General features: G+C 60.2%; 1 protein-coding gene across 6 annotated transcripts; it reads left to right on the top strand.

Moving 5' to 3' along the window:
• Positions 1–332: 332 nt before the first annotated feature.
• ZNF787 (zinc finger protein 787) lies at positions 333–24,299 on the top strand. Of its 6 annotated transcripts, none has more exons than XM_073796289.1 (5): positions 333–498; positions 14,188–14,276; positions 15,608–15,705; positions 21,889–22,221; positions 22,531–24,299. In XM_073796289.1, the coding sequence occupies exons 4-5, from the start codon at positions 22,218–22,220 to the stop codon at positions 23,604–23,606; spliced, it is 1,080 nt and encodes a 359-aa protein (XP_073652390.1). In that variant the 5' UTR covers positions 333–498; positions 14,188–14,276; positions 15,608–15,705; positions 21,889–22,217; the 3' UTR covers positions 23,607–24,299. The 6 variants fall into 6 exon arrangements, with proteins under 6 accessions (XP_073652390.1, XP_033701867.1, XP_033701863.1 ...); XM_073796290.1 differs by lacking the exon at positions 333–498 and adding an exon at positions 7,288–12,197; XM_033845976.2 differs by lacking the exon at positions 21,889–22,221 and having other exon boundaries at positions 335–498.
• The last annotated feature ends 1,469 nt before the right edge of the window (positions 24,300–25,768 follow it).

Raw genomic sequence — 25,768 nt, 5'->3', positions numbered from 1 at the left:
CCCGGGCTAGCGCCGGGAGCCGAATGCGCAGGCGCGAGAGCCCGGCGTGGGGGCGGGGGGCACCTCCCTAGACACCCGGAAGTCTCCGCCTAACGGGCCGAGCCCGGGCCTCCTGTCCTGGAAGGGGGCGGGGCCCGAAGCCCCTCAGAGCGCGGCGCCATAGAGCGTGGACGGAGGACCCTTGTCCTAGACGCATCCGGAAGTGGCTCCCTGGGGCGCCCGCTTCGCACCATTTAGCTGGGGGGGGGGGGGGGGGGTCGGCAGCTAGGGGTTGCCGGGCTCGCCTTCCTAGAGCGGCGAGGACGGGGTGGAGGCTGGAGGTGGGGTGGGAAGGGGAGGGGGGAGCGGCGCGGGCGGAAGCGGCCAGGAAGGTCACTTCCGGCCTGGGCGCCCGTCCCCCTGACCCCAGGGTCTGAGTCGCCGCTGCCGCCGCTGCCACCATCCGCGAGGGAGGAGAGAGGAGGAGGAGTGCGGCGCGGCGGCCCCGGGACCGAGGAGGTGAGGGGAGGGCGCGGGGGCGGGGGGCATGCGCCGGGGGCCGGGTGGGCGCGCGCCTCAGGGCGCCGGGCTGCGGCCGGGGGGGCGGGCGGGGAGGCGGGAGGCGAGCGCGACTGGGCGGGCGAGTGCGCGTGCGCGCCGCTGGGGGGGGGCGTGAGTGGGCGCGCGGCCGGTGACGCGGGGCGGGGCGGGGGCACCGGGAGGGGCTGCGGGGAACGCGCTTGGGGAGTGCGCGTGCGCCGCTCCCAGGAGCGCGCCCGAGGCGGGAGCGCGCGCCGGGCCGGAGGCTCGGGCGAACGCGTCCTCCCTGGCTTCCCTGGCCGGTCGTGGCCGGAAGCGGTGGCGACTCCCGGGGGAAGTTGAGGCCCCGGTGGGGGAGGAGGCCGCGCGGGCCCAGCCTGCCTGACCGGAAACGGCGGCCCCGGGGGGCCCGTCGTGGCCCCGGGCCTGCCCCCATTCCTTCCCCCTTTCAAAGGAACTCGGTCCCGCTGTCGTCCCGGGCGGGCTGCGTGCGGCCTTTGATCCGGCCGATAATTACGGGCTTTCCGGCCGGCGGGAGGCTCATTCATTCGCCCCTGCGCGGGCGGCGGGCAGGAAGCGCGTGCGCCAGAGGGGAAGTGATGGGCCAAGGTCAGGCACCGCGTGGCCCGCGGGGCAGGGCAAGGACGGTGGCCAGGCCCGATGGCCATCCCGAGGCCTCCCGGGCGCCGAACCGCGCCCCTGAACCCCAGCTCCCAGTCTCCGCCGTAAAGGGGGACACCCCAGTTCGTGGAAATGAGTGCCCTTCGGTCCCGCGGGGTCGGGCAAGCTTGGGATGGCGTGATCAGTCGGAAAAGTGAGCCACAGCGAGTGTGGACAGAGGCTGTTACAGAGCCGTTACCAATGCTTGGCACCAAGGACAGGGAGATGAACAAGGTCCCTGAGGGAGCGGGTAGAGACCTGGACAGAGGTCCGTGCCCCTCTCCCCTCTCCACCCCCGTCCTCATCCAGGGGGCCGAGGGAGCCAGGGAAGACACCCCACCCAGCCCAATCCAGAGGGGCAGTCAGCGTTTTAGGAAAGGACTGACTTGGTTTGGGTTTTCCGTGTGGTTCCTGGTGCCCGGCCCTGCGTTGGGCAATGCTGAGGATCCAGCTAGGAGCTGGGTCTGGCCTCGCTTCTGGGGAAGCACAGTTGCTGTTGATCCTGGCTTATCTCCTAAGACTGTAAGCCTCTTTGGCTAAATGCAGCTGGCATTCACCTACCTGTCTCTGCTGTAGTCTCCTTTGTCCTCCTGCCTCAGCCACAGAGAACATTGAGATCAGATTCCTTCTAATGTTATCTCTTGTATTAGCCCTTTTCCTCCTGGAAGTCATCCAGGTCTGACCACCACCCAGCAGAGCTAGAGAACAGGGAGGGCTTAGCACCATGCTGGGCCCAGGAGCAGCACTGTAGTGTGTTAGCCCGGGGCTCTGGGGTCAGACTGACTTGCTTTCAAGTCCTAATTTCACCGTTCATCACCTTTGTGACCTTGCGGCACAAGTAATTTCTCAGTTTCTACTTGAGTGAAACAGGGATAATAATAATAGTATTGATCTTGGCAGGAAGATTCTTAACGCTTTCCTCTTAGAGCCAAAGCAAATCTCATAAAAGTGGGTGTAAAGCATGTGGACAGGCCTCTGGGGCCAGGCATTCCTAGGCCAGGCTCTGGCTCCGTCTCTTCCAGCCCTGTGACCTTGGACATGCCACTTCCCCTTTCCCAGGCTCAGTTTCCTCCTCAGTCCCTTAAGATGGAGAGCACAGTCGACCGTTCGCTGGATAAGCCTGGTCCATCAAAGCTGCTGCCCAGGCCCCGCCCTGTGCTGGGCCCTTGGACACAGCGGTGGTCCTGGTGCAGTGCTCTGCGGTGGGGTGGGAGAGGAGGGTCACTCGGCTGGGCAGCACTTCCTGTCCTGGAGCAGCTCAGAGCCCTGGCGGGGAGGCACGTGCATGGAAGCCCAAGGCTCGGGAATTTGCCAGGATGGCCCTGGGAGGTAGAGGAACCCAGAGGGAGGGCATTCTGGTCAGGGAAGGATGTCTGGGGAGATGGCGTGTTCCGAGTCTTGAAAGACAGAGGAATTGGCCAAGAGGACTCTGGGACTGCGGGGAGGAGGATGGTGAGTTCTGGGCAGGCAGAGGTAATCTTGCTCCATGGCCTCCAGCGACTGCCTGGCTGCCCTGTGCTCTTTGGTGGTCACTCCTGGGCACACAGATCTCTGGGCACCTGTGCTCAGATGAGGCCCATAGCCCCCTAACCCTGGCTGGCTGTCCCACAGTGCTGCTTGAGGTCTCCTGCCTGCCGAGGCACGTGCCGGGCACTGCCCCCAGGGACTCAGCTCTGGCCCTGGCCTCCTGGTGGAGACAGACTGCAGATCTGACGACACTCTGGCTGAGCCCTAGGCAGGCGGCTGGCCCTGTGCCCGGTACTCAGTGTCCTGAGCCCTCGGAGGCCCTGGGATGGGGTGGTCACCCCACTCTGGGGGGGACTGAGTCCCAGGCGCCACGGCAGCACCGGAGCATGGGTCTGTGTGAATCCAGAGCCTGGCCCTTTCCCATGATGCCACCGCCTGCGTCAGCTTCTTTTGGCCAGGCTTGGGGCCTGGGGGAGACAAAGGCTGTTCTGAAGGAGGTCTCTTAGGTGTCATTAGTTGGTTTGGGGACTCGGGGATCCCCTTCCGGTGGGGCAGCTATCGTGAAGATTCGTACAGGCGGGGCCGCTGGCTCAGGGGATTCTGAGACCCAGCCCCTCATTTCAGGTGTGCCTTTCACAGGTGGTGAGGACACGGGCAGTGTGTGCTGAGATGCAGGTGTCAGGAGGCCTCACTAACCTATGAGGCAGGTAGGGGAGTTCTGTTGTCACGCTAGTAGGGTCAGCAGCCCTGTCGTAGGAGCAGAGAGAGCCGTTGCCTCACCCCACTGTACAGCCAGCCAGCAGAGCTTGGGGTGAGGGGCTGGCGGGGAGGGCCCTGGGCTGCTCCTGGGCCTGCCTTGGCGGGCTTTCCCTGGCTCCGTCTGCCTGGTCTCTGGGCTCTCTCATGCCGAATGAGGAGTCCCGTGTGGGCAGCCTGGTAATGAATGTTTCTGGGGACCTAAAGACGCATCAGACGTGGCCCCAGCCTTGAGGCTCAGGGTCAGGCCGGCCAGAAAGTTGTGGCCCCGTGGGGCTCTGTGTGCAGGGTCTGCTGGGAGGTCGCAGTCCTCCAGGGCTGCGTGGGGGACACGCAGGGGTGAGTAAGCCGGGGAGATCCTCCCAGGGACATAGGCTGCATCTGTACTCGTGGAAATAAGGGGAGCAGGTGCCCCTGTCCTCGGTGGAAGGGGAAGAAGTGCCTTGGAGTCTGGCCCACTGGTTTCACCTTGGCCCTTCTGCCCTGTGGCTCTGTGGCGTTGGGTCAGCCAGTGAACTTGTCTGAACTGGGCTTTAGACTCCTGGTTCACACTTACTAGGCAGTACCGGGCACCTGGCTCCTTGTGGAGCGCGTCATCTCGTCTGATCTTGACGCCAAGCCCACGAAGAGGAGACACGGGGTGAAGCAGCTGCCCTAGGCGGTGGGTGGTGAGGCCGATCCCAACCCCGGCAGCCTGCCCTCCTGCCCGGAGAGGACGGCCTCTCGTCTCTTGGTGGTGGTGGGGGATCAAGATTATGTACCTGCTGCACCCTGTGCGCGGTCTGCAGTGTGTAGCCTGTGCTTGATGAGTGCGAGCTGGCCATTTTTTTGAAAAAATTAATTATTTATTTTTGGCTGCATTGGGTCTTTGTTGCTGCGCGCGGGCCTTCTCTAGTTGCGGTGAGCGGAGGTTACTCTTCGTTGTGGTGCGCGGGCTTCTCATTGTGGTGGCTTCTCTTGTTGCAGAGCACAGGCTCTAGGCACACGGGCTTCAGTAGTTGTGCCACGTGGGCTCAATAGTTGTGGCTCACGGGCTCTAGAGTGCAGGCTCAGTAGTTATCGCGCACAGGCTTAGTTGCTCCGCGGCATGTGGGATCTTCCCGGACCAGGGCTTGAACCTGTGTCCCCTGCACTGGCAGGCAGATTCTTAACCACCGCACCACCAGGGAAGTCCTGCGAATTGGTCTTATTTGATAAGAGGGGACAGTTGAGCTGAGGGAAGGGAGAAGTCTGGGAAGGATTTCTGGAGGAGGTGCTGTTTTTGCTGGGCTCTGGTAGCAGATCTACAGGGGGAAGGCGGGTGGGCAAGGTGGAAGGAAGCACCGTGCAGATCGCACAGATTGCCAGGTTGGGAGAGTCCATGCTCACCTGGAGGATGGGGAGTCTGGCCCGTTGGCCTGATTGATGGGTGACAGAACATGAGATGCCCCATAGGTGCAGTTCTGGTTTTTGTTTTTTGTTTTTTGCTTTTGTCCTGAAGAGTATTTTGTTTGTTTAAACAATTTTCAGTTGCTAACCAACATTTAAGAATCAGGAGTGGTCACAAATGTTTCGGAAGCTCTAGAAGCACTAGGTGGTGGCCGGTGGCTGGGACTGGGCAGAGGCTGCAGTGCTCCCCTCTACTCCTGGGTGGGCCTGCGGCCGTAACAGTAGGTCAGGGTTCTAGGAGTTCCAGAAACTTCTGTCTCTCGTGGAGCAGATGGGGAGTGGTGACTGGGGCTGTGCATGTCTACCCTGAGCTCACTCTTTTCTGAGCCAGCCCGGCCCTGCTGGGCCCCTGGGAAGGGCTTCAAAGGACCTGAGAGAGGCCAGGTGTGGGAAATAAAGCAGTGTAATAGACTTAGCAGGAGGCAGCCTAATTGAAGGAAAGGGGGAGGAAGCAGAGAGACAGAAGGAAACTGGAGGGGGAGCCTCAGGACCTCGCTCAACCCTGTGTGTCTAAGCATGCTGGAATCCTTGTAGGGAAGAGTGGTCTGCCCAGCTGGCCCCAGACCAGACAGAAAACATCTAAATGGTCAATCCATGGAGGAAACATGGACAGTTGCCACCCAAAAAGGGGTGCAAGATCCTGATGGCATCACAGAGACATTCCCCCAACATTCAAACCACAGGTCTGACGTGGGGAGGGCTCCCGGATCACCTTGGGGGTCCGGGGGGCCCAGACAGATGCAGAGGAGGGAACAGACTGGGTCTTCAGGCCTGGAGTGAGGGGTGAAGAAGCCTACAGAACAGGGAAGTGAGGAAGGAGCTGGATGGGAGATGTAGGGGTGTGCCTGCAGCCCTGGGGGTACTGGGGGGCACCTACCATCCAGGGAGGGCTGAAGAGGGGCTGAGGGTCCGAGGCGGCCCTGTTGAGTCGGTGGTCTGAGAGCTCCAGCCCACTCACCTGCAGGGAGCTGGCGTGCACAGGAGCGGATGCTGGAGATGAGGAGGGCCATCCCAAACAGTGGTGGGTGGTGGCAGCCTTGGAGGGAAGTAGGCCCTGCGCTGGGATGTCGGCGGGGCTTGTTGGGCTAGGGATTTGACATTTGAGCAGACCCTTGAAAGGTGAGAAGGGGCCAGGCAGGTGGAGGACTGGGCCAGGCTCTCTGGCGGGAAAGAGGAGGCCTGGGCGGGAGGTGGGAGTGAGGGGCTGGAGGAGGAAGTGAGTTTGCAAGGGTGACTGGGGCCGATGGGGCCCTGCAGGACCTGCAGAGGAGTCTGGATTTTGGACTGAGTGCAGCGGACACATGTTGGAGGTGGTTCAGGCAGGGGAGTGATGTGAACTGAGCTACCTGAAAAAAAAAAAGTAACAGTTTCATTGTGATGTAATTCCCATGTTGTACAGTTCACTTACTTAAAGTATACAGTTAACGTATTCACAGGGATGTGCAACCATCACCACGCTGATTTTAGGACTTTCTCATCATCCCCTAAAAGGCTGTGTACCCACTCGTGTCCCCCGGCCCGGAGCCTCTGAGAACCCCTGGTCTGTGTTCTGACTGGATTTGCCTGTCCTGGACTTTTCACGTGAGTGGAATCACACACCACGTGGTCTGTGTCTGCCGAGGTCCATCTGTGACGCAGCACTGGTCAGTGCTTCCTTTTCCTGGCTGAGTAATACTCAAGCTACAGATGGACCACGTTTGTGCGTCCATTCACCCGGTGATGGGGGTTTGGGTTGTCTCCACTTTCTGGCTGTTGTGATTTATGCTTCTGTGAACACGTGTGTATAAATTTGGGGGCGGACATGTTTTCATTTCTCTTGGGTACGTGGCCAGAAGTGGAGTTGCTGGATTATACTGTAATTCTGTGTTTAACCTTTTGAGGAGCTGCTAATCTCTTTTCCACAGTGGCTGCACCATTTCACAGTCTCAGCAGCAATGCACGAGGGTTCCAACTTCTCCACACCCTCTCCAACACTTGTGTTTTCTGTTTTTATTATGTCCGTCCCAGTGGGTGTACAGTGGGGTCCCTCTGTGGTTTTGATGAGCGTTTCCCTGAGGGCTGATGATGTTGAGCATCTTTTCATGTACTTAACAGCATGCTGTCTTTGGAGAAACCTCTCTTCTGATCCTTTGCCCGTTTTTAGTTGCTTATTTGAACTGAGTGCCTTGAAAAGATGAATTGGTCCGTGGTGTGGGGAATGGACTCTGGAGGGGTGTTTGGCAGGAGTGCGGGGGGTGGGGTGGGGGGGTGGGAGTTGGGAGTTGGGAGAGGAGGGTGGTGAGGATGGCAGGCAGGGGAGAGGGAGCGGGGAGGGAGCTCCGGGAAGGGAGGGAGCGTGTGTGCACACGATGGTGCTGCCTACTGCCCCCGGGGTCAAGGCTGAGAAGTAGCCACTGGATTTGGTGACCAGAAGGTTGTGGGAGTGGCGGTTGGAGGATGGCGGGGGAGGAGGTGGGGGTCACAGCTCAGCCCGACAGTGGAGGGAAAGCAGCTGGAGAGGAGAGAGAGGCACGCGGGGTGAGGGGACAAGTGAGTGGGCCCTCGGGAGGGTCTGGGGCGGAGAGCGAGGACGGGGGAGCAGGGAGCCGCCGGCAAGCAGAGCTGGGGGAGGAGGACGAGGTGAGATTGGCAGCAGAAGAAAGAGCTGGGTAATTGGTGGGCAGGCATCCAGAGGAGGTGGGCGGGATCTAATAACAACAATAATAACGATAATTTGTCTTACACTTAATAGCCAGCGCTAATTGAATCGCTCAAGGCCGCAGCAGCGGCGTGCCTTCGTCTCTGCAGAGCGGGGGTCCGAGCAGGGTGAGGCTGGGCCGGTACTGTTGAGCGTTTGGGGGGCCGGGGGAGAGTAGGACCCTCTGCTTTTGGCCTCCGGGGCTATCAGAGTCCACAGTCAGGCTGGCTGCGGGAATTGCCCCTTCTCCCCCAGAGAGCCGCCCGGGTCCTGAGAGCAGCTAGCTTAGGGGCTGCCTGAGGCCCTCAGCTCTGGCCGCTCCCCTCTGAGGTCCTGGGGCAGGACCCCAAGCCCCCCGGATCAGGACAAGAGGGCCCAACAGCTGCGTGAGTGGATGAGCGCATGAGTGACTGGCTGGACGGGGGAGGGAGGGACCTGGGTAGGATGGTTTAGTGAACGCCCTCGGCTCTTCACCAGGATTGCAGTTGGCCCCCCAGCACGCGCTTCCTGACCTCTCACTCAGCTCCAGGGGTACCTGCTGGTCCCTGTTGCACGGGGGCGGCAGCCGAGGCCCAGAGAGGCTGAGCCGCATGTGCAGGGTCACAGAGTGGAGTGGCCGAGGCACCAGGCTCCAGCCTCCGTGCCAGAAGCCAGGGCAGCACCGCCACCGGGGCCTTTTCCGTGGAGACAGAGGAGATGCCGGGGTGTTCTCACCTCGTGGCTGGTTTTCAGTCTCCCTGGTGGGTGGTGTAACCTCCCTCTGCTCAGGGCTGAAACCGAAATGCAGAGCGGACTGTCCCCGAGTCCCCAGGTGTGCCCTGCGCCAGGCACCCCTGACCAGCAGCGCCAGTGGGAGCCCCTGCCGAACCCCCAGAAGTCAGCGAGAGAAGCTCCCTCTTTCTAGGGCCTCGTAGTAGAGTTCTGCCTAGTCAGGGCTTCCTGCCGTGTCTGGAGTACCATGCAGACGCCTGGCTGGGCCTGCACGGCCCTGCTCTGGCCCCTCTGCCTCTAGTGCCTCATCTACTACCCCAGGGCAGGGCTGGCTCCGTCGTTTTCAGGGCCTGGCATGAAATGAAGAGGTGAGCCCCTTGGGCAAAAAGCAAGAAAAAAGCTTTTCCCTTTCTTCCGAGGTCTCTCAGCCTGTCAGGGTGTTTTTAACGTGGTATTTCGTGTCACACTCCCCCAGGTACAGGGTTGCCCTCGGGCAGGCCTGGCTCCTGCCCGGGCCCCCGTAGGACCTCCTGTGCAAAACGCGGATCCCGAGATAAGATTAGCAGTAGTCTCAGGGCGGCGACCACAGAGTATTGACCCCCATGCGCTGGGCTCCCTCACCACTGGTGGCCCTGCTGTGGCCCCTGCAGGCACCCCACCTGCCCCTTCCCGCCCTCCATTCCACCATCCAGGACTCAGCCTCCCTCAGGCCCACCTATCCTGTCCGCGCCAGGCCTTTCCTGTGTGTCTGCTTGGCCTGGGACGCTTTCCCCTAAATCCTGGCATCCGTCATTCCTTCGCATCTGGGTCGGCAAACTCTCCTTAATGAGCCAGAGAGTAAACGTTTGAGGGCTTACAGACCAAGAGGCCATGTTGAGGGTATATGTTGACACCTACATACCAGTTAACATGTGACCATTTAAACCCCATGAGAACCGTTCTTGGTTGGAGGGCAGCTCCCAGGAGGGTCATTGTGTACAGACCCTCCCTTACGTTATCCTGTCTTGGCTCCAGTCTGGCCCATGGAGGGGCCTTTGGCAGTCTGTAGGGGGTGTAGGATTTTCCTCTGCCCTCCTAGGGCTTCCGGCTGGACTGACTAAGGCGGATTAACAGGAGAAAAGCATACGAATTTTATTTCCGTGAGCTTGGGAGCCCTCAGGAGAAAATCGCCGGAGTGCTCCTTATACACCAGGGTGAGCAGGTGCCATGGTGGGGAGTAACCGCGGGACCCGGGGGGATGCAGGAAGGAAGGTCATTTTAGCAGGTCTCTCTCGGGATGTTTCTTCTTCCTGGAGCCGGGAGGGCACTTTCACGTGCCCCCTGCTTTCAGGGGAGAAGGTGCGTTCAGAGCGTCCTTGTTGCACCTGCTGTTTTCCGACTGCCCTGAATTCGGGGTCATCAGTGTGGTAAAGCAGCCTATCAAGGTGGAAGTTCTGCATCTCACGTCCTGGTTCAAGAGTAGCCCCTTCCCCTCCATGCCCAGCCTCACTTTCCTGCTGGCTCTTCCCACCATGGAAATCGGGGTGTTGGTTCCCTCACTGCCTTGTTCTGGGCAGCGTGGCTCCCGGTGCTCAGTAAGCACCTCTGGGTGCAGGGAAATCTCTGGTGCAGGGCTGGCCGCTGTCACCTCCCTGTCCTCCATCCCTTCCCCCAGAGCCTGTGGGTTCCCTGGAAGGAGGATGGAGGCCAGCCCAGGCCTTGTCGCTGCAGGAAGCTGGCCTGAGGTGGACGCTCGAGGCCGGGAAGTCCCTGCTTTATTGACTTATATGTGATTGTTCCAGTGGCAGCACATGATAACCGCCTGGCAAACGAGTTTCAACCCAGAAGCCACAGAGGAGCGGCCTCTGTCCGTCCCACCTCCTCAGCCCCCGAGCCCTTGGCCTCTCTTCCTTTTCTTTCTCTTGTGTGTTTCTGTTGTTGCTGGGGTTTGAATAAGAGGGCCCCGTACGAATTCTTAGCTCTTTTTACTTTTTAATTGAGATATAAGTCGCATGTTGCAAAGTTCGCCCTCGTAAAGTGTACAGTTTAGTGGTTTTTTAATATAGTCACAGAGTTGTGCAACCATCACCACTGTTTCCAGAACATTTTCATCGCTCCAAAAACCCCGTGCCAGTGCGCGATCCCTCCCCATCCCACCCCCAGGCTGGCAGCCGCTTATCTTGGCCTGGACGGTTCGCATCCCGGAGCCGCGCTCTGAGTGGCCTTGTGTGCTGGCGGCTTCCCGGGGCGTTGGAGTTGTCACCCCGTGTTGGCTGTCACGCACAGCACTGCTGTGAATAACACTTAGGAGTGGGGTCCTGGGGTCACACAGTGACTTCGTCATTATCAGGACGTGCCAGGCTCTCTTCACAGCGGCTGCCCCACTGGCACACCCGCCCGCCATGCAGTTTTCACGTTTACCTGTGATCTGAGGGCCCGCACAGTTCTCTCTCCCCAACACCCCGATTTCCCTGTTGTGATACATAGGCCTTGTCACCAGAAAGAAGCCAACCTTTAGTCTTTTCCCCTCGTTACACAAGTAATTATCCATTAATGTAAAAAAAAATTGAGAAGGTGAAGGTAAAGGAGAAGAAAATGTTAAGATGGCTCTTCCTGTTATTGGCGGGGCGGCGGGGGCGGGGCGGCCACTTTACAGCGTTGTTTCAGAGGCTGTGAGATGTCCGTAGACCCGCTTCCCATAGTCTGTGATCTTATTACACTTTCTCCCACCACGGGGCTGGCGGGTTCTTTCCGGTTCTTACCCTGTTCTAAATCTTGCTGTGGCAGACCCTGCAGGAAGCATTTTCCGAGGTTTGGGTTTTCCCCGCAGATTAGTTTATGAAGTGGGCTTCCCCGGGCAGGGGCCGTGAGCTCTGCAGCGGCATCACCTGACTGGGCCCTCGTCACCCGGATTGTGCATGTCGTACCCGGCTCTCGGCCCGCTAGGGGCTGGGGCCCGATGGGCCCGAGGGCCGGTCTGTCCTTCCGGTATGGGTCTCACCACTTCCTGCAGTGGGTCCTAGAAGGGGGGTGGTCGTGGGGGTCGGATTTGGGGTGCACTGCGTTCCGTCCCTCGAACCTCTGCTCTGTTAGTTGGCCTGTCACCCACCCGTTGGCAGCACATGTCTGTGCCTGGCGCTGTCGTGGGGCCCCCGGAGGGTGTCGGCAGGGCCCTGGAGGCCGGGTACATGCCCTGCCCCGTGACCTGCAGCGAGGCCGTGGGCCCGGGAGGGAGGCAGGGCAGCGTCCTCCTTTGTCCCCCGGCTGCCAGGGTCCTGGGAGTCGTCTCAGCCCTGAGTCCTGCACCACCAGCGCTGAGTAACTCCTGGCTGCTGTCCAGGTGCTCCCTGCTGTTGCTGCAGGGGACCCGGGATCGGGCCCCGCTGCGTCCCAGATACAGTGACGGGAAGCTGCCTTGGTTTCGTCATCAACCCTGCCGTGGCCTCCAACCAGAGCTTGTCCGCCTCACCACCGGCCTCACCTCTCCCCACTGGCTCCATTCCCGTGAGCTGCCTGGTTCAGGCTCCCACCTTCTCGTCAGATTTCGGCAATTCTTGCGTGCTTGGGGGTGGTGTCTCCCTCTTCGTGTCCCGACGGTCTGCTCACTGCCGGGTCCAGGGGGTGCTTGGGCAGCTCCGCCCAGAGGTGGCCCAGGCCCCGACAGGCCTCTTTGAGGGGCGTCTCCCTCCCTGGCCTCCTGGCTTGTCTTGCCCTTGGATTGCGCCCCTGCTCTTAAGAGTCCTTGTGACCATTTGTTGAGCGTCAGGATGGCGGAGCGGGTGAGCCACGCGGTCTGTGTCCCTCCTCTGCTCCTGGGCGCTTCCACCTCTGTGCCCTGACCCGGGGTGTGGGGGTGGTGGTCACGTGGGGCACTTGGGCGCAGGTTAACGTAGGGCTGCGTCTGACTGTGGGACCTGGGCCCGCCTTCTCTCCTGGCCCGCGAGCTCTGCGGCAGGCCTGGCCTCTCCGGTTACTGCCCGTCTCCTGGTCTCAGGACTCCGTGAGTGAGCGCTCGGGAGAGCCAGGCCCAGACCCTGAGCGGCAGCTCCGCTGGTTCTGGGCACAGACTTGGAGCCGGGACAGTCTGCCTTCACGTCCCGGCTCTGCCGCCCCTGCCTCGGAATCCTCACGGCTGGGGGCACGGCTGGGGGTGACGGTCGCATCTGCCCAGAGGGTTGCATCAACCACTGAGAACAGTACCTGGGGGCTTGTGAGCGACTGCGTGTGTTTATTACTTAACTAAACAGGCCGGTTAAACAGGCCAGTTCTCTGAGCTTCTGGCAGATGTCAGCAGAGGTTACTGAGGGGCGGGCCATGGAACGGGCTCCTTTCCGTGCCTGGATGGTGGTGAGCCCCTTGTTACTGGGGGATTCAAGAGAAATGGGTCAGGCTTGTTGTGCCAGGGTGTGTGATGCTTGGGGCTGGATGGCTCCGTTCCCAGATGCCAGTTCCCCCAACTGGAGTGGGGGACAGAAGGACTGTGTGGGGAGAGGTTCTCTGAGCTGTGTGCATGCAGACAGACGGGCCTTGGTTTGCACCTGAAGGGGCCTGAACACGAGAGGAGGAACCGAGGCGCCGCCCCGGGTCCCAGTCGGTGTGCCCCTTCTTGTCAGAAGGCCTGCCTGCCTGCCAGCGTCCTGCTGGACAGGGATGTCACACCAAGGAGCAGGGCCCAGAGGGGACCAGAATGCCGTGGCCCCAGTACCAGGCTCCGCTGCCGGGGCTGGGTGCCTGCCCACACCTCCCCGCCCTGCACACTGAGTCCAAGATGCCGGCAGACCCCTGCCGGCTCCACACCTCTGCGCAGCCTGGAGCCCAGGCCTGGCAGCTCCTGCCCTGCCTGCCCTGCCCACCCTGCAGGGGCCAGAGAGGGAAGGGGAGGAATGCTGAGCTGTGCGCCCCGAGGGCCAAGCTCTGCTGTGGCATTGCCCCGGGCAGCGGCGGGGAGTGGAAGTGTGGGCTCTGGAGGCAGGCCACACAGTATGTGAGGGACGTGCACGCCAGTGTCCACAGCAGCCGTGCTCACTTTAGCCAAAGGGGAAACACGCAGGCTCTGTCTGTCACCCAAAGAACAGAGAAACAAACAACACGTGGTCTGTCCCTGCAGGGGAGCATTACTCAGCCGTGAAAACGAAGGAAATTTTGACACGCTGCTCCGTGGGTAAGCCTTGAGAGCGTGCCACTCAGCGAGAGAAGCCAGACGCCAGAGGCCACGTGCTGTGTGATGCCATTCATAAGAAACGTCCAGGGTTAGGGCGAGTGGTGGCCAGGGGCTGGGACCAGAGCGGCCGGCGCTCCTCCCGTGCAGGTCCCCGGAGGGTCCATCGTCGCTGTGTCCAGGCCTGGTGTGGAGTTTTGCTTGGCTGGCCCACGTCTGGAAGCAGACCTCAGACTGTGAGCTGCTCAGACGCTCAGTGCCCGCGTCACCTGTCTCCCTGTCACACACTGTCACGTCTCAGTGGGGTTTGCCTCATCCTGGTCCAGGGAGAGGCCTTAGGACGGGCCTGGCAGGGGAGCCCTTCTGGCCTTGATTGGTGGGATGGGCCCTGGCCTGGAGTGGATTTAGGGTTCCCTTGCTTGGGGTGAGAGCCCCGTCTGTACTTGTCTCGCGTAGACTTCACGACCCATGTGTCGGGCTGTCTTCCATCTTCCTGGTGAGGAAACCGAGTGGGGGGGTGGAGGGGGTCTCTTGCCCTGGCCCCAGCTGGTCAGCGGTGGAGCTGGGATGCTAGCCCCGGCCAGCTGGCCGCAGCCGGAGCACTTCCTCCTCACCCAGGTTGCGTGTGGCCTCGGGCTGGACCCCTGTCCAGTGCGGGAGCAGAGGGCCATCTCTCCCTTGGCCCTTAAGTCCCCGCCGCCACTCACCTCCTGTCTGCTGGGCCTGAGCTGGGCGCTTGGAGCCCACATAGCACCTTTCCCCCCACCCCGGGGCCCTCTGTCCAGTCTGGCGTCCTGTAAACTCTGTCCTCTGTCTCGTCCCCTTCTAACAGGGACCCAGACATGGAGCTGCGGGAAGAGGCGTGGTCTCCGGGGCCGTTGGATTCTGAGGACCAGCAGATGGCCAGCCATGAGAACCCAGGTGAGGCGGCCTTGAGGAGTTCTTCCCAGCTGGTCCCTCACCCTTCCCTGGACCCTCGCTTCCTTTGTCTCCCCTTCCCCTCCCGTGGCTCGGGGCTCACCATCCTTCCTCTGGGGGCTCAGCCAGGCTGCCTCCCGGGCCTGTGTGGAGTCTGCGAGTTCCCTCCCAGCTGGGAGCCCCTGGGGGCTGCCCCCTCCCCTCGCTGGGTGCTCGGCACCGTTTCTAGGTGGCCCCTTGGACCTCCTGGGCGGGATGCTCTTTAGACCAGAGTGGCAGGCCCACATACCGGTGGGCCAGGACGTGGAGAGCTGGGGACAGACTGTGATGTGTGGGGAGCGGCAGGCTCACAGAGCAGGGCCAGTGACCATCCTGAGGGACAGCTGGGTGTCTGGGTTTTTATGGGGCTTGTATCTTTCTGGGGTTTTATCTGTCACTCTTTAAATATTGGCCACATGTTTTGTTTGACAAAGCGTTATTTGGGTTGAATAAAACTCATCTTGGAGCCCTCGGGGACTAGGCTTTGCTTGCTGAGACCCCACCTGGCCCCGCTGGCCCCTTCACGGCCTCACCCCTTGCCCTCTGGTGAAGATGTGCTCCCCGTTTCCTGGGGTTTTCATGCAGGGCACCTGAGAAATAAAGTATGAGCTCTTTTTCATGCTGCTTTTGATGCGTCTTCGTGCGGGCATCCCGTCCTCGTGCGTTTTGGACGGGGTCAGCCAGCATTTCTTGCTGTGAGGGGGCAGAGGGGAGGTGTTTTCAGCATTGTAGGCCTTGTGCCCCTGCAGCGTGGAAGTGAATGGGCGCGACCACCTTATTTATAGAACAGGCTCTGAGGTCGTGATCCCGGTGCCAGCGTGTCATAGTTGTCCAAGAGAGGTTACGAGGGCCTGGGCGGGCTGGGGATAGATTGCATAAAGCACTCGAGCCCCTTCGCCTGATCTAGTTCTAAGATCCACTGAGGGGGTGAGGGAAGCTCCTTGGGCTGGCTCTGGGCAGCCGTGGTTACACAGGAGGAAACAGATTTCAGGGCACATGGCACGTGGGGCGCAGACCCTCCACCACCCAGCAGGAGGGTGCACGGCCCATCCTTCCCCATTTCATGCTGCCGGGCCTGCCCCTTCCTCCTTTCCCTGTCTTTTAGCCTTTTTAAAATTAATTTTACAGTCTGTTTCATGCTGGAAATTGCAAACATCGATAGTGTGGTGATTGCACTTCCCACTGCCTAGCCTTAGCGGTGAGCAGTACTTTGCGGTCTTTTCCCTGGTTGTGCCTGCTTTTTCTTCTGGAGAATTTTAAAGAAAATCCCAGATATTGTATCATTTCACCTACAGATTCTCCAGCAATAACAAACGCTCATCTCACCTGACGAAGCGTTGCCCAGTGTGTGAAGGTGTCCCCAGCTGTCTCCAAAATGCATGTTTGCCTTGAAGTAAGGTGGTTTTAATTTTACACTCCGTCCACTAACTCATTCTCTTGAGGAAACCTCTACAAAGCACAAGTGGGTTCTCATATCCCCTTTGTCCGGCCTGCTGTCCCTGACCCAACCCCGCACTGGAGTCTGTTGCAAGTCTGCTCCGGCCCCTCCCTGCGTGGTACCCCCAACCGCGTGACACCCCTTCGCTCAGCTTGTAAGCCGTGTGGCCCGGATGCCTCCAAGCTGCCGTGCGTCCCCTGGTTCTGGGCCTGCCCTGTTGGGTCCTACCTCTGTGGCAGCCTCCTGTGATGGGACAGGGCCGGACCCCTGCACTGAGACCCCACCCCCACCCCCGGCTGATGCCTGGACGCAGGAGCAGGAGGCTTGGGCTGGCGGTAGCCCCTGTAAGCTGTTTCCCTGTTGGGTCGGGACGAGGGGTCCGTAAGCAGGGCTGTGAGCGCTTCCTGTGTGCCCCGAGCTTGAGGCCAGCCACCTCGGGCAGGCCCTCTCATGGAATCCTCACACCCTTCGAGCTCGGGGTGCTGATCAGAGGGTGCTGGGCAGAGAGAGGCCAGGCCACCGCCCAGGGTGAGGCAGCCGGGAGCCAGTGGAAGGGGCCTGGGGCCTGGACTGTCCATAGGCTGCAGCCAGAGTCTGTTGCGCTGCCTCGCTGGCGCACTGACCCCGACCCACCACCTGCAGGTGCGAGAGCTGTCCAGGCTCGGCCTGGGGCCTTAGCTACAGGGTGTTCAGAAAGAGAAGCCATCCAAAAATGAATAATAAAGAGACATCCCAATTCTGAGGCGGGAAAGAGTCTTCAGCTGGTGTGTTGGAAATCACCCACCAGGGACAGGGTCCCAGCCTCCCGCTCTCACGCCCGCCTCTCACATCTCAGTGCCCTCCAGAATGACCCCGCAGAGTTCACCGCAAATGCCACGTCTGAGCCGGATGACAGCAGACCCACGTAAAAACACAGCAACTCCCTGTGGGCAAAACCCATGTTCCCGGGTCACACTGGCAGCACACCTTAGGTGCAAAGCCCCAAAATACAGCTGGATGGGGACAAGCCAGCAGCCGGGGCAGTGTGGTGTTAGCAGGGGCAGGAGGGGAGGACGCCCCGGGTAGCCCTCGGGGGTTCACCGGAGGACTTGGGGCTGGTCACGCTGCGGCCAGCAACTGAAGCTGGAGGGGTTCTGTCCAGACCAGGAGCAGGGAGCGCGGGGCTGCTGGGGCCCATGGCTTCCTTTACCCAGGTAAAGTGCCCTGCCTGGGCAGGACCCACGCAGAGCAGAGCCCGTCAGGAGGGGGTTCAGGATCGAGTGGGACCCCTGTCATTGGCCACAAGGGAGAAGGGAAGGTCCAGATAAAGTCAGGGGTGGCCGCAGAGCAGGCAGCCCTGCACTCGGAAGAGGGAGCCCTGAGGAGCCAGAAACGCTGTCCAGACTGTAGCCTCCCAGAAGTTCAGGGAGACTGACCACAGAAATGAGCGAAACTGGAAAATGGTGAGTTCAGTCCTCTTGCTTCCACGTGGGCCCCAGGAAGCTATTAGAATAAAAAAGAAGAGGGGCAAATAGTATCTCCACAGACAGGGAGGGTGGTCAGAGATACACCTGCAGACAGGTCAGGATTGTTCAGAGTGGCCAGGAGATGACGGCCCCTGGAAGTGCAAGATCAGAACAGCTCAGCCCAGGGGGCAGAACTCAGCAGAGAATTGGAAACAGAGTCAAATTAATTTCAAAGTGAAGTAGGAGGAATTCGAGACTGAATAAAAATAACACATTGTTCCTTAAGAAAAATCGAAGGTGAAAAAGAGGGCCATTTTAAAATCAAAAAGAAATGAGTAAAGATTAAGGCAGAGTAAAAAAAAAACAGGTACTGAAGTTAGGTAAAGAAAGCCCTTTGAAGAAGAAATCCAAAGGAATATAATGGTAAAAACTACGAGTCCAGAAAACATTCCTGAAATGTCAAAGTTAGGTATTGAAGGAGCAAATCACAGATCTGAGAATATCAACTCGGATGAACAAGACATATTCTATTCAAGTCACTGGGCTTTAAAGGAAGAAGCAAATCCTTTGGGGCATCTAGGCAAAAAGAGCAAATGACTTACAAGGCAAAGTAGATGGGATTGCTGTCAGACTTTGCCAGCAATGCTTTATGCCAGGAGAAAATGGAGTCATATTTATGATTCTCAGGGGAAGAAAAGGTAGAGCCTAAGGATCATATTCAGGAAGACTGCCTTCCACGTTGGAAGGGCGCAGATGACCTCAGCCAGCAGGAGCTGAGGAAACAGGGTTGTCGTGGGGCCTTCCCGAGGAGTGTGCGGGCAAGTGAGCCTTGCGCAGCCGCCGTGGCCAGAGAGATGGGCGCTGAGCCGGGGCAGGCTCCACGAGGGCTCAGGCGGCGGAGGTCTGGCTGTGAAATCAGTGAGGGGAACAGGAATAGTTCACCTGATTTCTCAGGAATGGTACTTGGCAGTGGTGGGGGTGATTCTAACCATTCACGTTAGAATGCTTATCGTGAAGCTGTGTGATGTGGGTTCAGCAAATAAGCAATTATGGGCTAGTCAAGTCCTCTCCTCCCCTAGTGAGGAACAGAGATGCAGACGTCCTAGAAAAGACCGCATAAAAGCCTTTTGGCCTGAATTTGTATGGGAAGTATCAGAAGTCACAGGAATTTTATCTTAAAAAAAAAAAAAGTGAAGATCATTTCCACATTTTGGTTTTGAAATTGTTTCCCACGAAAAGAAACCAGAGTCCCTTGGAGAAACGGCCAGTTGCAGGTTTGGGGTGGGAAGTATGGATGACCCTGTAGCCCCTTGTTAGGCTGGATGGCAGAGAATCTGTCAAAGACCACCTGGGTCCCGTACAGAGGACTCGGAGCTCACTTGAGGCTCCCACGCGCTGAAGATGGCAGGCAGTGCAGCCTACCGGATATATTTAAATCCGTGATCTCCTAATGCTGTTAAGAAAGGAAAGACTATGTGGTTACCTTGGAGGGTGGTAGGGAACCAGTTCGTAACCTGGAAAACTGGGCAGGTAAGGGGAAATGAGATTCATCCTGCCATAACCACATGAAATTTACCACTGGATACCAACCAACAGATGATGTAGAGTCTCTAAAAGCTATTCCAGCTCCTAAACGCAGGAGAAACCACAGGGCAGCCCCATTTTGCACCCCTCGACGAATCAGCAGACCTAAGCGTTGAGCGTCGGTGGCCCTTGATATCACAAAAAGAGAAACACGAGATATCGGGTGCCTTCAGTGAAAGAACAGGATTGCACCTTCAGAATGACTTCAGGGGCCGGCGGGGCTCGGTGAGCCAGCTGCTAACCGGCAGCAGATGCAGGGCACCAGGAGCATGCAGTCAGCAAGGGTCCAACGGGCCTTAGGGCTCCGCTTCTTAAAAGGAAAATCGTAAGGAAAAGCAAGAGATGGAGGAAGTCGTGTCTTACAGGAGACTTAAAGACATACTGAAGTAGGGCTTCCCTGGTGGCGCAGTGGTTGAGAGTCCGCCTGCGGATACAGGGGACGTGGGTTCATGCCCCGGTCCGGGAGGATCCCACATGCCGCAGAGTGGCTGGGCCCGTGAGCCATGGCCGCTGAGCCTGCGCGTCCGGAGCCTGTGCTCCGCGCAACGAGAGAGGCCGCGGCGGTGAGAGGCCCGCATACCGCAAAAAAAAAAAGACATACTGAAAAAGTAACGGACCGAACTGTAATGTCTGGGATGTTGCACTTGGGTGACAACCGTACAGAAATGCAAGGGAACGATTACTGCACAGGTCAGGATGGTGGTTATATTTGGGGTTGAGAGGGGGTGAGCTTGGGAAGGGCACGGAGGGACTCCCGGTGGGTGGCCAAGACCTGTATCTTGACGGGGCATTTGTCTTTCTGCATTGATTGTGGTCAGCTCTGCATTCCGGGCTCTCTGCATGTCGTGTGTTTTAGGGGAAAAAGGTTAACATCCGGTAAAGCCGCAGGTCCTGCCCTTCTCCAGAAGGTACGCTTGGGAGGATCCACCCTGGGGCGGGAAGCTGCGTGGGCGGCAGGACCCCGCCTGGGCCCAGAGCGCAGGAGCCGGAGCTGAGCCCTCCTTCAGCGAGAAGGACCCTGACAGTTGCTGTGGGATGACGGGACCTGAAGCCTGGGACACCCCTCCCCTTCCCTTCGGGAATGGCGATCACTCGTCATTTCTGTGCTTTTGATTGAGTGAGCCCTTTGTGCTGGTCGCTGTCCTCTCCGCTTTCCGGGAATTCTTGCATCCTTTTAAAGATGACGTTTGTGCGGCAGTGAAGTTGCCCCCATGAGGAAGGCGGCCCAGAGGGAAGCCACTGACTTCCAGCCTGACCTGGAGGGGTGCAGACTCAGACTCTGGTGTGCCTGAGAGCCGCCCGCTGCTTGGAGAGCGCCGGTCCCTGCACGCACTCGCAGGGGGGGCCAGGAATCCGAAGGTTGAGAGAGAACCCCAACTCCCGAAATGATTAGACCCTTTTCCATTTAACAGCTTAACACCTGCTTAAAAAGTAGTGAGTGGGGGAAACAGAACGCAGCAGCGGAGAGAAGAGTCACGTAGCCCAAGGCTACAGAGGAAGCCTGCACCCGCTGCACGCACCTCACTGCCCAGCCGGCTCCTCGGGCCTTCTCTCCCTGTTTCTGGACCTGGACGGGTGGTCGGCCCCTCGCCAACCGCCCCCCCCCCAACCCGCATCCAGGGCCCCGGATTGAGTTACAGGTGTTTCACAAGTTCAGATGGGCTGTGTTCAGTTCCTGTCATCATGATTGTAAATACTCTTCATCGCTGAGTCAGGCGGCATATTGTCAAACTTTCTTGACAACTTTGAAAACAAGACGTTTATTTCAATCAAAGGAGTGCAGAATACTTGCTATGGGTCAGGTGGTGCGGCTCATTTCCTGCAAAGAGCAAGTCTCCTTTCCAGCCCAGCCCAGTCCACCCCTGCTGCCCGGACACACTGCTCAGAGGCAGACAGCTCCCCAAGGTTCACTTTTTTATTCTTGAATATCTCCACATAATGTGCTTATGACTCTATTGCTTTTTCTTTCTTTTGGCTGTGCCTGGTGGCTTGCGGGATCTTAGTTCCCTAACCAGGGATCGAACTGGGGCCCGTGGCAGTGGACGCCTGGAGTCCTAACCACTGGATGGCCAGGGAATCCCCATGATGCCACTTCTTGATTTATGTTGACACCAAAGTGGGCCCTGTGTCATCTCTTGAAAAGCGGCCCCCACCCGGCCCAGACTTCCTACCTGGATTTTTTTTTTTTCCTGCTCCATATATGATTCTATATCCCATTACCCTTTCCAGTACAGGCGGTCTTGGGACCCAGACTACCCGTGCAGATACTGCTTTGCTGCTCCCAGGCCGTGTAGCCTTGGGCGGTGGTTCATCTTCCTGGTGCCTTGGTGTTCTCACCTGTAAAGACCCGAGTTCCATGGAGCCCACGTTACAAGACTTAAACGCATGGATGCTTATGAAGTGCATGGGACCACTGTCTCAGGACAGTTGGAGCACTTTGTTCCCGGCCAGGTGCTGGAACACAGGGATCGGGCCGCTGTCCTTGTGGGCTTGCAGGCTAGTGAGAGGGAGAGGGAAAACAATGTTTGGTAGGTTATAATAGGATTCACCTTTGAAAGACACCTTCGCGGTGCACCTAGGGGCGGGGCCAGGGGCGGGAGGGCGGGGCTGTGATCAGGGGGCGGGGCCGGAACCCAGGCACGAGTCCGCGCTCGAGCACGTGCCCCACCTCCATTCTGTAACTCAGGCCCAAGCCGGACAGGGAAGGCAAATGTCGCCAAGGGTGCACACAGAGCAGGCCAAGCGTGCACACACAACAGTCTCGGAGAGCTGGGCAGGCTGCGGGGAGGGGCAGGCTCTCGTCTCTCCCGGGAGGCCGGCCGCTCAGGCCAGGCGCGGCGTAATTGTGTTAGAGGCTTTGTTGGGCAGATGGCCCGTGGTGGTGTCCTCAGTTTGCAGACGCCAGGACCAAGGCCCCACGCTCCTGTATTGTTTGCACTGGGCATACAGTACCTACAAACCCAGGGACCAGGGTGAGGAAGTCTGTAATAGAGGCTGCAGTGTTTGGAGGTTGCACTCCCAGTTAATGGAGGGTCAGGACTTCCATGCGGCCTGTGATCCCATTAACCAGTCCGGTGACCCCTTGCTCTTCTCTCTTCTCCACCCGCAGCCAGGATTATCTTCCGAGAGCCCAGATGTGACACCATCATTTCCCGCTTGTACACCCACAGGGTGCTGCAACCCCTTGTCCCTGGGCAAAGGTGGAAACCGCGCTGCGGCTGCCTTCCGGTCTGGCGGGGACGCACTCTGCTGGCCCCCAGCCTGGGGCCTGGGCTTCGGGAGGCATTATTTACTAGGAGCCTTCCCTAGACCTCCATCCCGTACCCCCGTTGGTTTCTGTTGTTTCCTTTAGCAGACATTTCTGGCATCCCTACTAAGTCCCGGGCATTGTTCTAGATGCTGGGGAAACGGCCGTGAAGGAAGGAAGAGTCCTAAGGGATGGGTAATGAATGTTTAGTAAAATGCCGGGGCGTGTTCGATGCCCTGAGGACAGACACTAGGAGGGGTGAGGGGAAGGGGACCGATGGGAGGGACGTCTGACCAGGGCCGGGTCCGTGAGGAGGGCTCCGCACTGGCAGGGCCCAATTGCCCTCTGAGGGAGGTTCTGCCACCGCCCCCGTTACAGGGAAGCCTGGGAGGGCGCACAGGTGAGCGAGGTTCCCGGGGGCACGCAGAGCAGCAGGTGGAGGGGCCCCAGGCCGCCCTCGCACGTAGCCTCTCTGACTCCCTCCTCTCCCCTCTTGCCTTCCAGTGGACATCCTCATCATGGATGACGACGACGTCCCCAGCTGGCCCCCAACCAAGCTGTCCCCGCCCCAGTCGGCGCCCCCGGCTGGTCCCCCGCCCCGGCCGCGGCCGCCCGCCCCCTACATCTGCAACGAATGCGGCAAGAGCTTCAGCCACTGGTCCAAGCTGACGCGGCACCAGCGCACGCACACGGGCGAGCGGCCCAATGCCTGCAGCGACTGCGGCAAGACCTTCTCGCAGAGCTCGCACCTGGTGCAGCACCGGCGCATCCACACGGGCGAGAAGCCCTACGCCTGCTCCGAGTGCGGCAAGCGCTTCAGCTGGAGCTCCAACCTCATGCAGCACCAGCGCATCCACACGGGGGAGAAGCCCTACGCCTGCCCCGACTGCGGCCGCAGCTTCACGCAGAGCAAGAGCCTGGCCAAGCACCGGCGCTCGCACAGCGGCCTCAAGCCCTTCGTGTGCCCGCGCTGCGGCCGCGGCTTCAGCCAGCCCAAGAGCCTGGCGCGCCACCTGCGGCTGCACCCGGAGCTGTCGGGGCCTGGCGTGGCGGCCAAGGTGCTGGCGGCCAGCGTGCGCCGGGCCAAGGCACCCGAGGAGGCGGCGGCGGCGGACGGCGAGATCGCCATCCCGGTGGGCGACGGCGAGGGGATCATCGTGGTGGGCGCGCCGGGCGAGGGGGCCGCGGCGGCCGCAGCCATGGCGGGCACGGGGACCAAGGCGCCGGGACCCCGCTCGCGGCGCGCCCCGGCCCCCAAGCCGTACGTGTGCGTGGAGTGCGGGAAGGGCTTCGGGCACGGGGCCGGGCTCCTGGCCCACCAGCGCGCCCAGCACGGGGACGGGCTCGGGGCGGCGGGGGGAGAGGAGCCCGCGCACATCTGCGTGGAGTGCGGCGAGGGCTTCGTGCAGGGCGCGGCGCTGCGGAGACACAAGAAGGTCCACGCCGTGGGCGCGCCCTCCGTCTGCAGCCGCTGCGGACAGAGCTACTACCGGGCAGGCGGGGAGGACGACGACGACGACGACGACGAGGAGGCGGCGGGCGGGCGGTGCAGCGAGTGCCGTGGCGGGGAGGGCCGGTAGGGGCGGGGGCCCGGGGGGGCAGGGCCCCTCGGGCTTGGCGGGGACGACGGCGCAGGACCCAGAGACCCGGGGAGAAACGGACAGAGGGCTGCCCCGGACCGGCGGCGCGCTCTACCCCCTCCCCTCCCGCGGCCTGTGCGGCCTGAGAGGTGCGGCGGGCCTGGGGCGGGACACTGGGGACGCTCACCGGGCCGCCTGGCCCCTCCCCGCGCCCGGCCCTCGGCCTGGCCCGACCCTTGTAGGTTCTCGGCCGAGCCCGAATCAAGACGTGTGAGAACTAGAGAGACCAAGATACGACAAAACCCACGAGCGAAAGACCATTTTCCCTCTTTCTCTTCCCCACCAACGGGGGGTGTTGAGAAGATGGCGAACATTGGGACCTTTCCACTCGGAGGGGCCCCAGAGAGGGAAGGGAAAGAGGGGTCCTTTTCCCTTTTAGAATTTTCTTTATAATCATATCCCCTTTCTGACCCCGCCTACCTATTATTTTCTCTCTTCTTCGCGGGTCCCATCCTCTTTCCTCGCCCTAGTCCTTCCTCCCCCTCCTGGATCTGGGGTAGCAGAGAAGTGCTGGAGCGGAACTAGCCCCTGTCCCAGGCGCACCCCGCAGAAAACGGGTTCCCGTCTCATCCCAGGCCTGGGCACGGTTGGAGGAGGGGTGCGGGGGGCAATAAAGCGCACTATCCAATTGTCCCTGCTGTGCGTGTTTCTTGAGTTCGGGTAAACGGAGGGCTCCGCACCGGGCACTTGCTGCTGAGGGGGTACTGACCACGGGCCAGGCCCATGGAGAGGCTGCCGGCTCGGCCCGCACTCGCGCCCGGGTGCAGACTGGGCGGTTGTCCTGGAAGAGTGACCAGCCAGGTCACTGGCAGCGGGTTCTGGGCCCCAGCGGAGTGGCCGTCAAGTATCCAGGCTGGAGGATGGGCAGGCCTGTGAGGAACTGGGGCGGTTGTTCAGAGTAAGGCCCACCCACTGCTGCTTTTGAAAGGAATCTCACCGTCTGGAGGTGCAGGTGGGAGTTGCACAGGCCGTGCCTCACCTCACAGTGGAGGGCAGCCTCCCCCCACGCAGTAAATGAGCCCATGCTCCCGTCTGGGCGTCCTCCCCCAGCCCCTGCAGCCCCTTCCTGCATCCAGCTTCTTGGAAGACTTGGCCTGGACGTTGCACCTGTGTCCCCCTGCTCAGATCCCATCGGGGGAGCAGGGGACAGTCACGGGGTCACATGTCACTGCAGAGGAGGCTGGAAGTGTCCCTGGCCTGCCACTGCTTCCTAGCAACAAAACTATCCTAGAGGCGGGAGATGGACTCTGGTGGGTGGGTGGATACCTGCCTGCCCCCAGGGCCCCACTGGAGAAGCCAGCCAGGGGTCTGGCGGGAAGACAAGGGTGGGCAGTTGCTTTCTGGTGTTTCTTGTGTTCTAGGCGCTGTGCTACTTGCCAGATGGACCTGGTCCTGCAGCAGCATCGCAGCAGTCCTGGGACGTTGAGGACTGCTAGCAGGTCAGTCCTCAGGGTGGGGCCCAATGATGCCAATTCCAGTGTCCTGGGACCCTCAGCTGGAGTCCTGGGGACCACGTCCCCGGGATCTTCAGGGGTTATTTCCAGCCTGGCCAAACGCCGTGGCTGGACTCAACGTTCCTTTTACCTCTGCAGAAAGAGAGAGGAGTTTACCAGCAGAAGGGGAGCTAAAGGAGGAAGGGGGGTTTCTACCTTGAGCCCTGAATCTCCCCCTGGTGCTTTGCTGCCCTTGAGCAGATCCTGCCCCCACCCACCTCAGGGCCTCAGGTTCTCACCTGGTGAACCAGGGGCTCAAAACCAAGGTCACGGATGGCCATCTGGTGGGCAGAGACGTGACTCCCCAGGATATATTAGAACATCTTGGGTGCGATCGTAGGTCAGAGAACCCTGTTCTCAAGTGGCCAGCGCCTCACTTGGAAGTTGGTTGAGGCCGTTCAGTTTGAGATCTCAGACCCCTCCAGAGGAGGGAGGGGTGACGCTGTTGTTTGTCCAGAGCGGGCTTGGGTAAACAAAGGCTGAGAACGCATTGCCCGTTGCCCGCAGTCCCTTCCCTCTCATCCAGCGCTGCCCTTGGGCGCTTCCGGAGGTGGGGGAGGGAGGGAGGGAGGAGTCGTGCCTGGTGGGTGGAAGGCACGTGCCCCGTCA

Source organism: Tursiops truncatus, chromosome 19, assembly GCF_011762595.2.
Source record: "Tursiops truncatus isolate mTurTru1 chromosome 19, mTurTru1.mat.Y, whole genome shotgun sequence".
Taxonomy (NCBI): domain Eukaryota; kingdom Metazoa; phylum Chordata; class Mammalia; order Artiodactyla; family Delphinidae; genus Tursiops; species Tursiops truncatus.
Note: the sequence above shows the minus strand (reverse complement) of the source record. Positions and strands in the feature narration are given on the sequence as shown.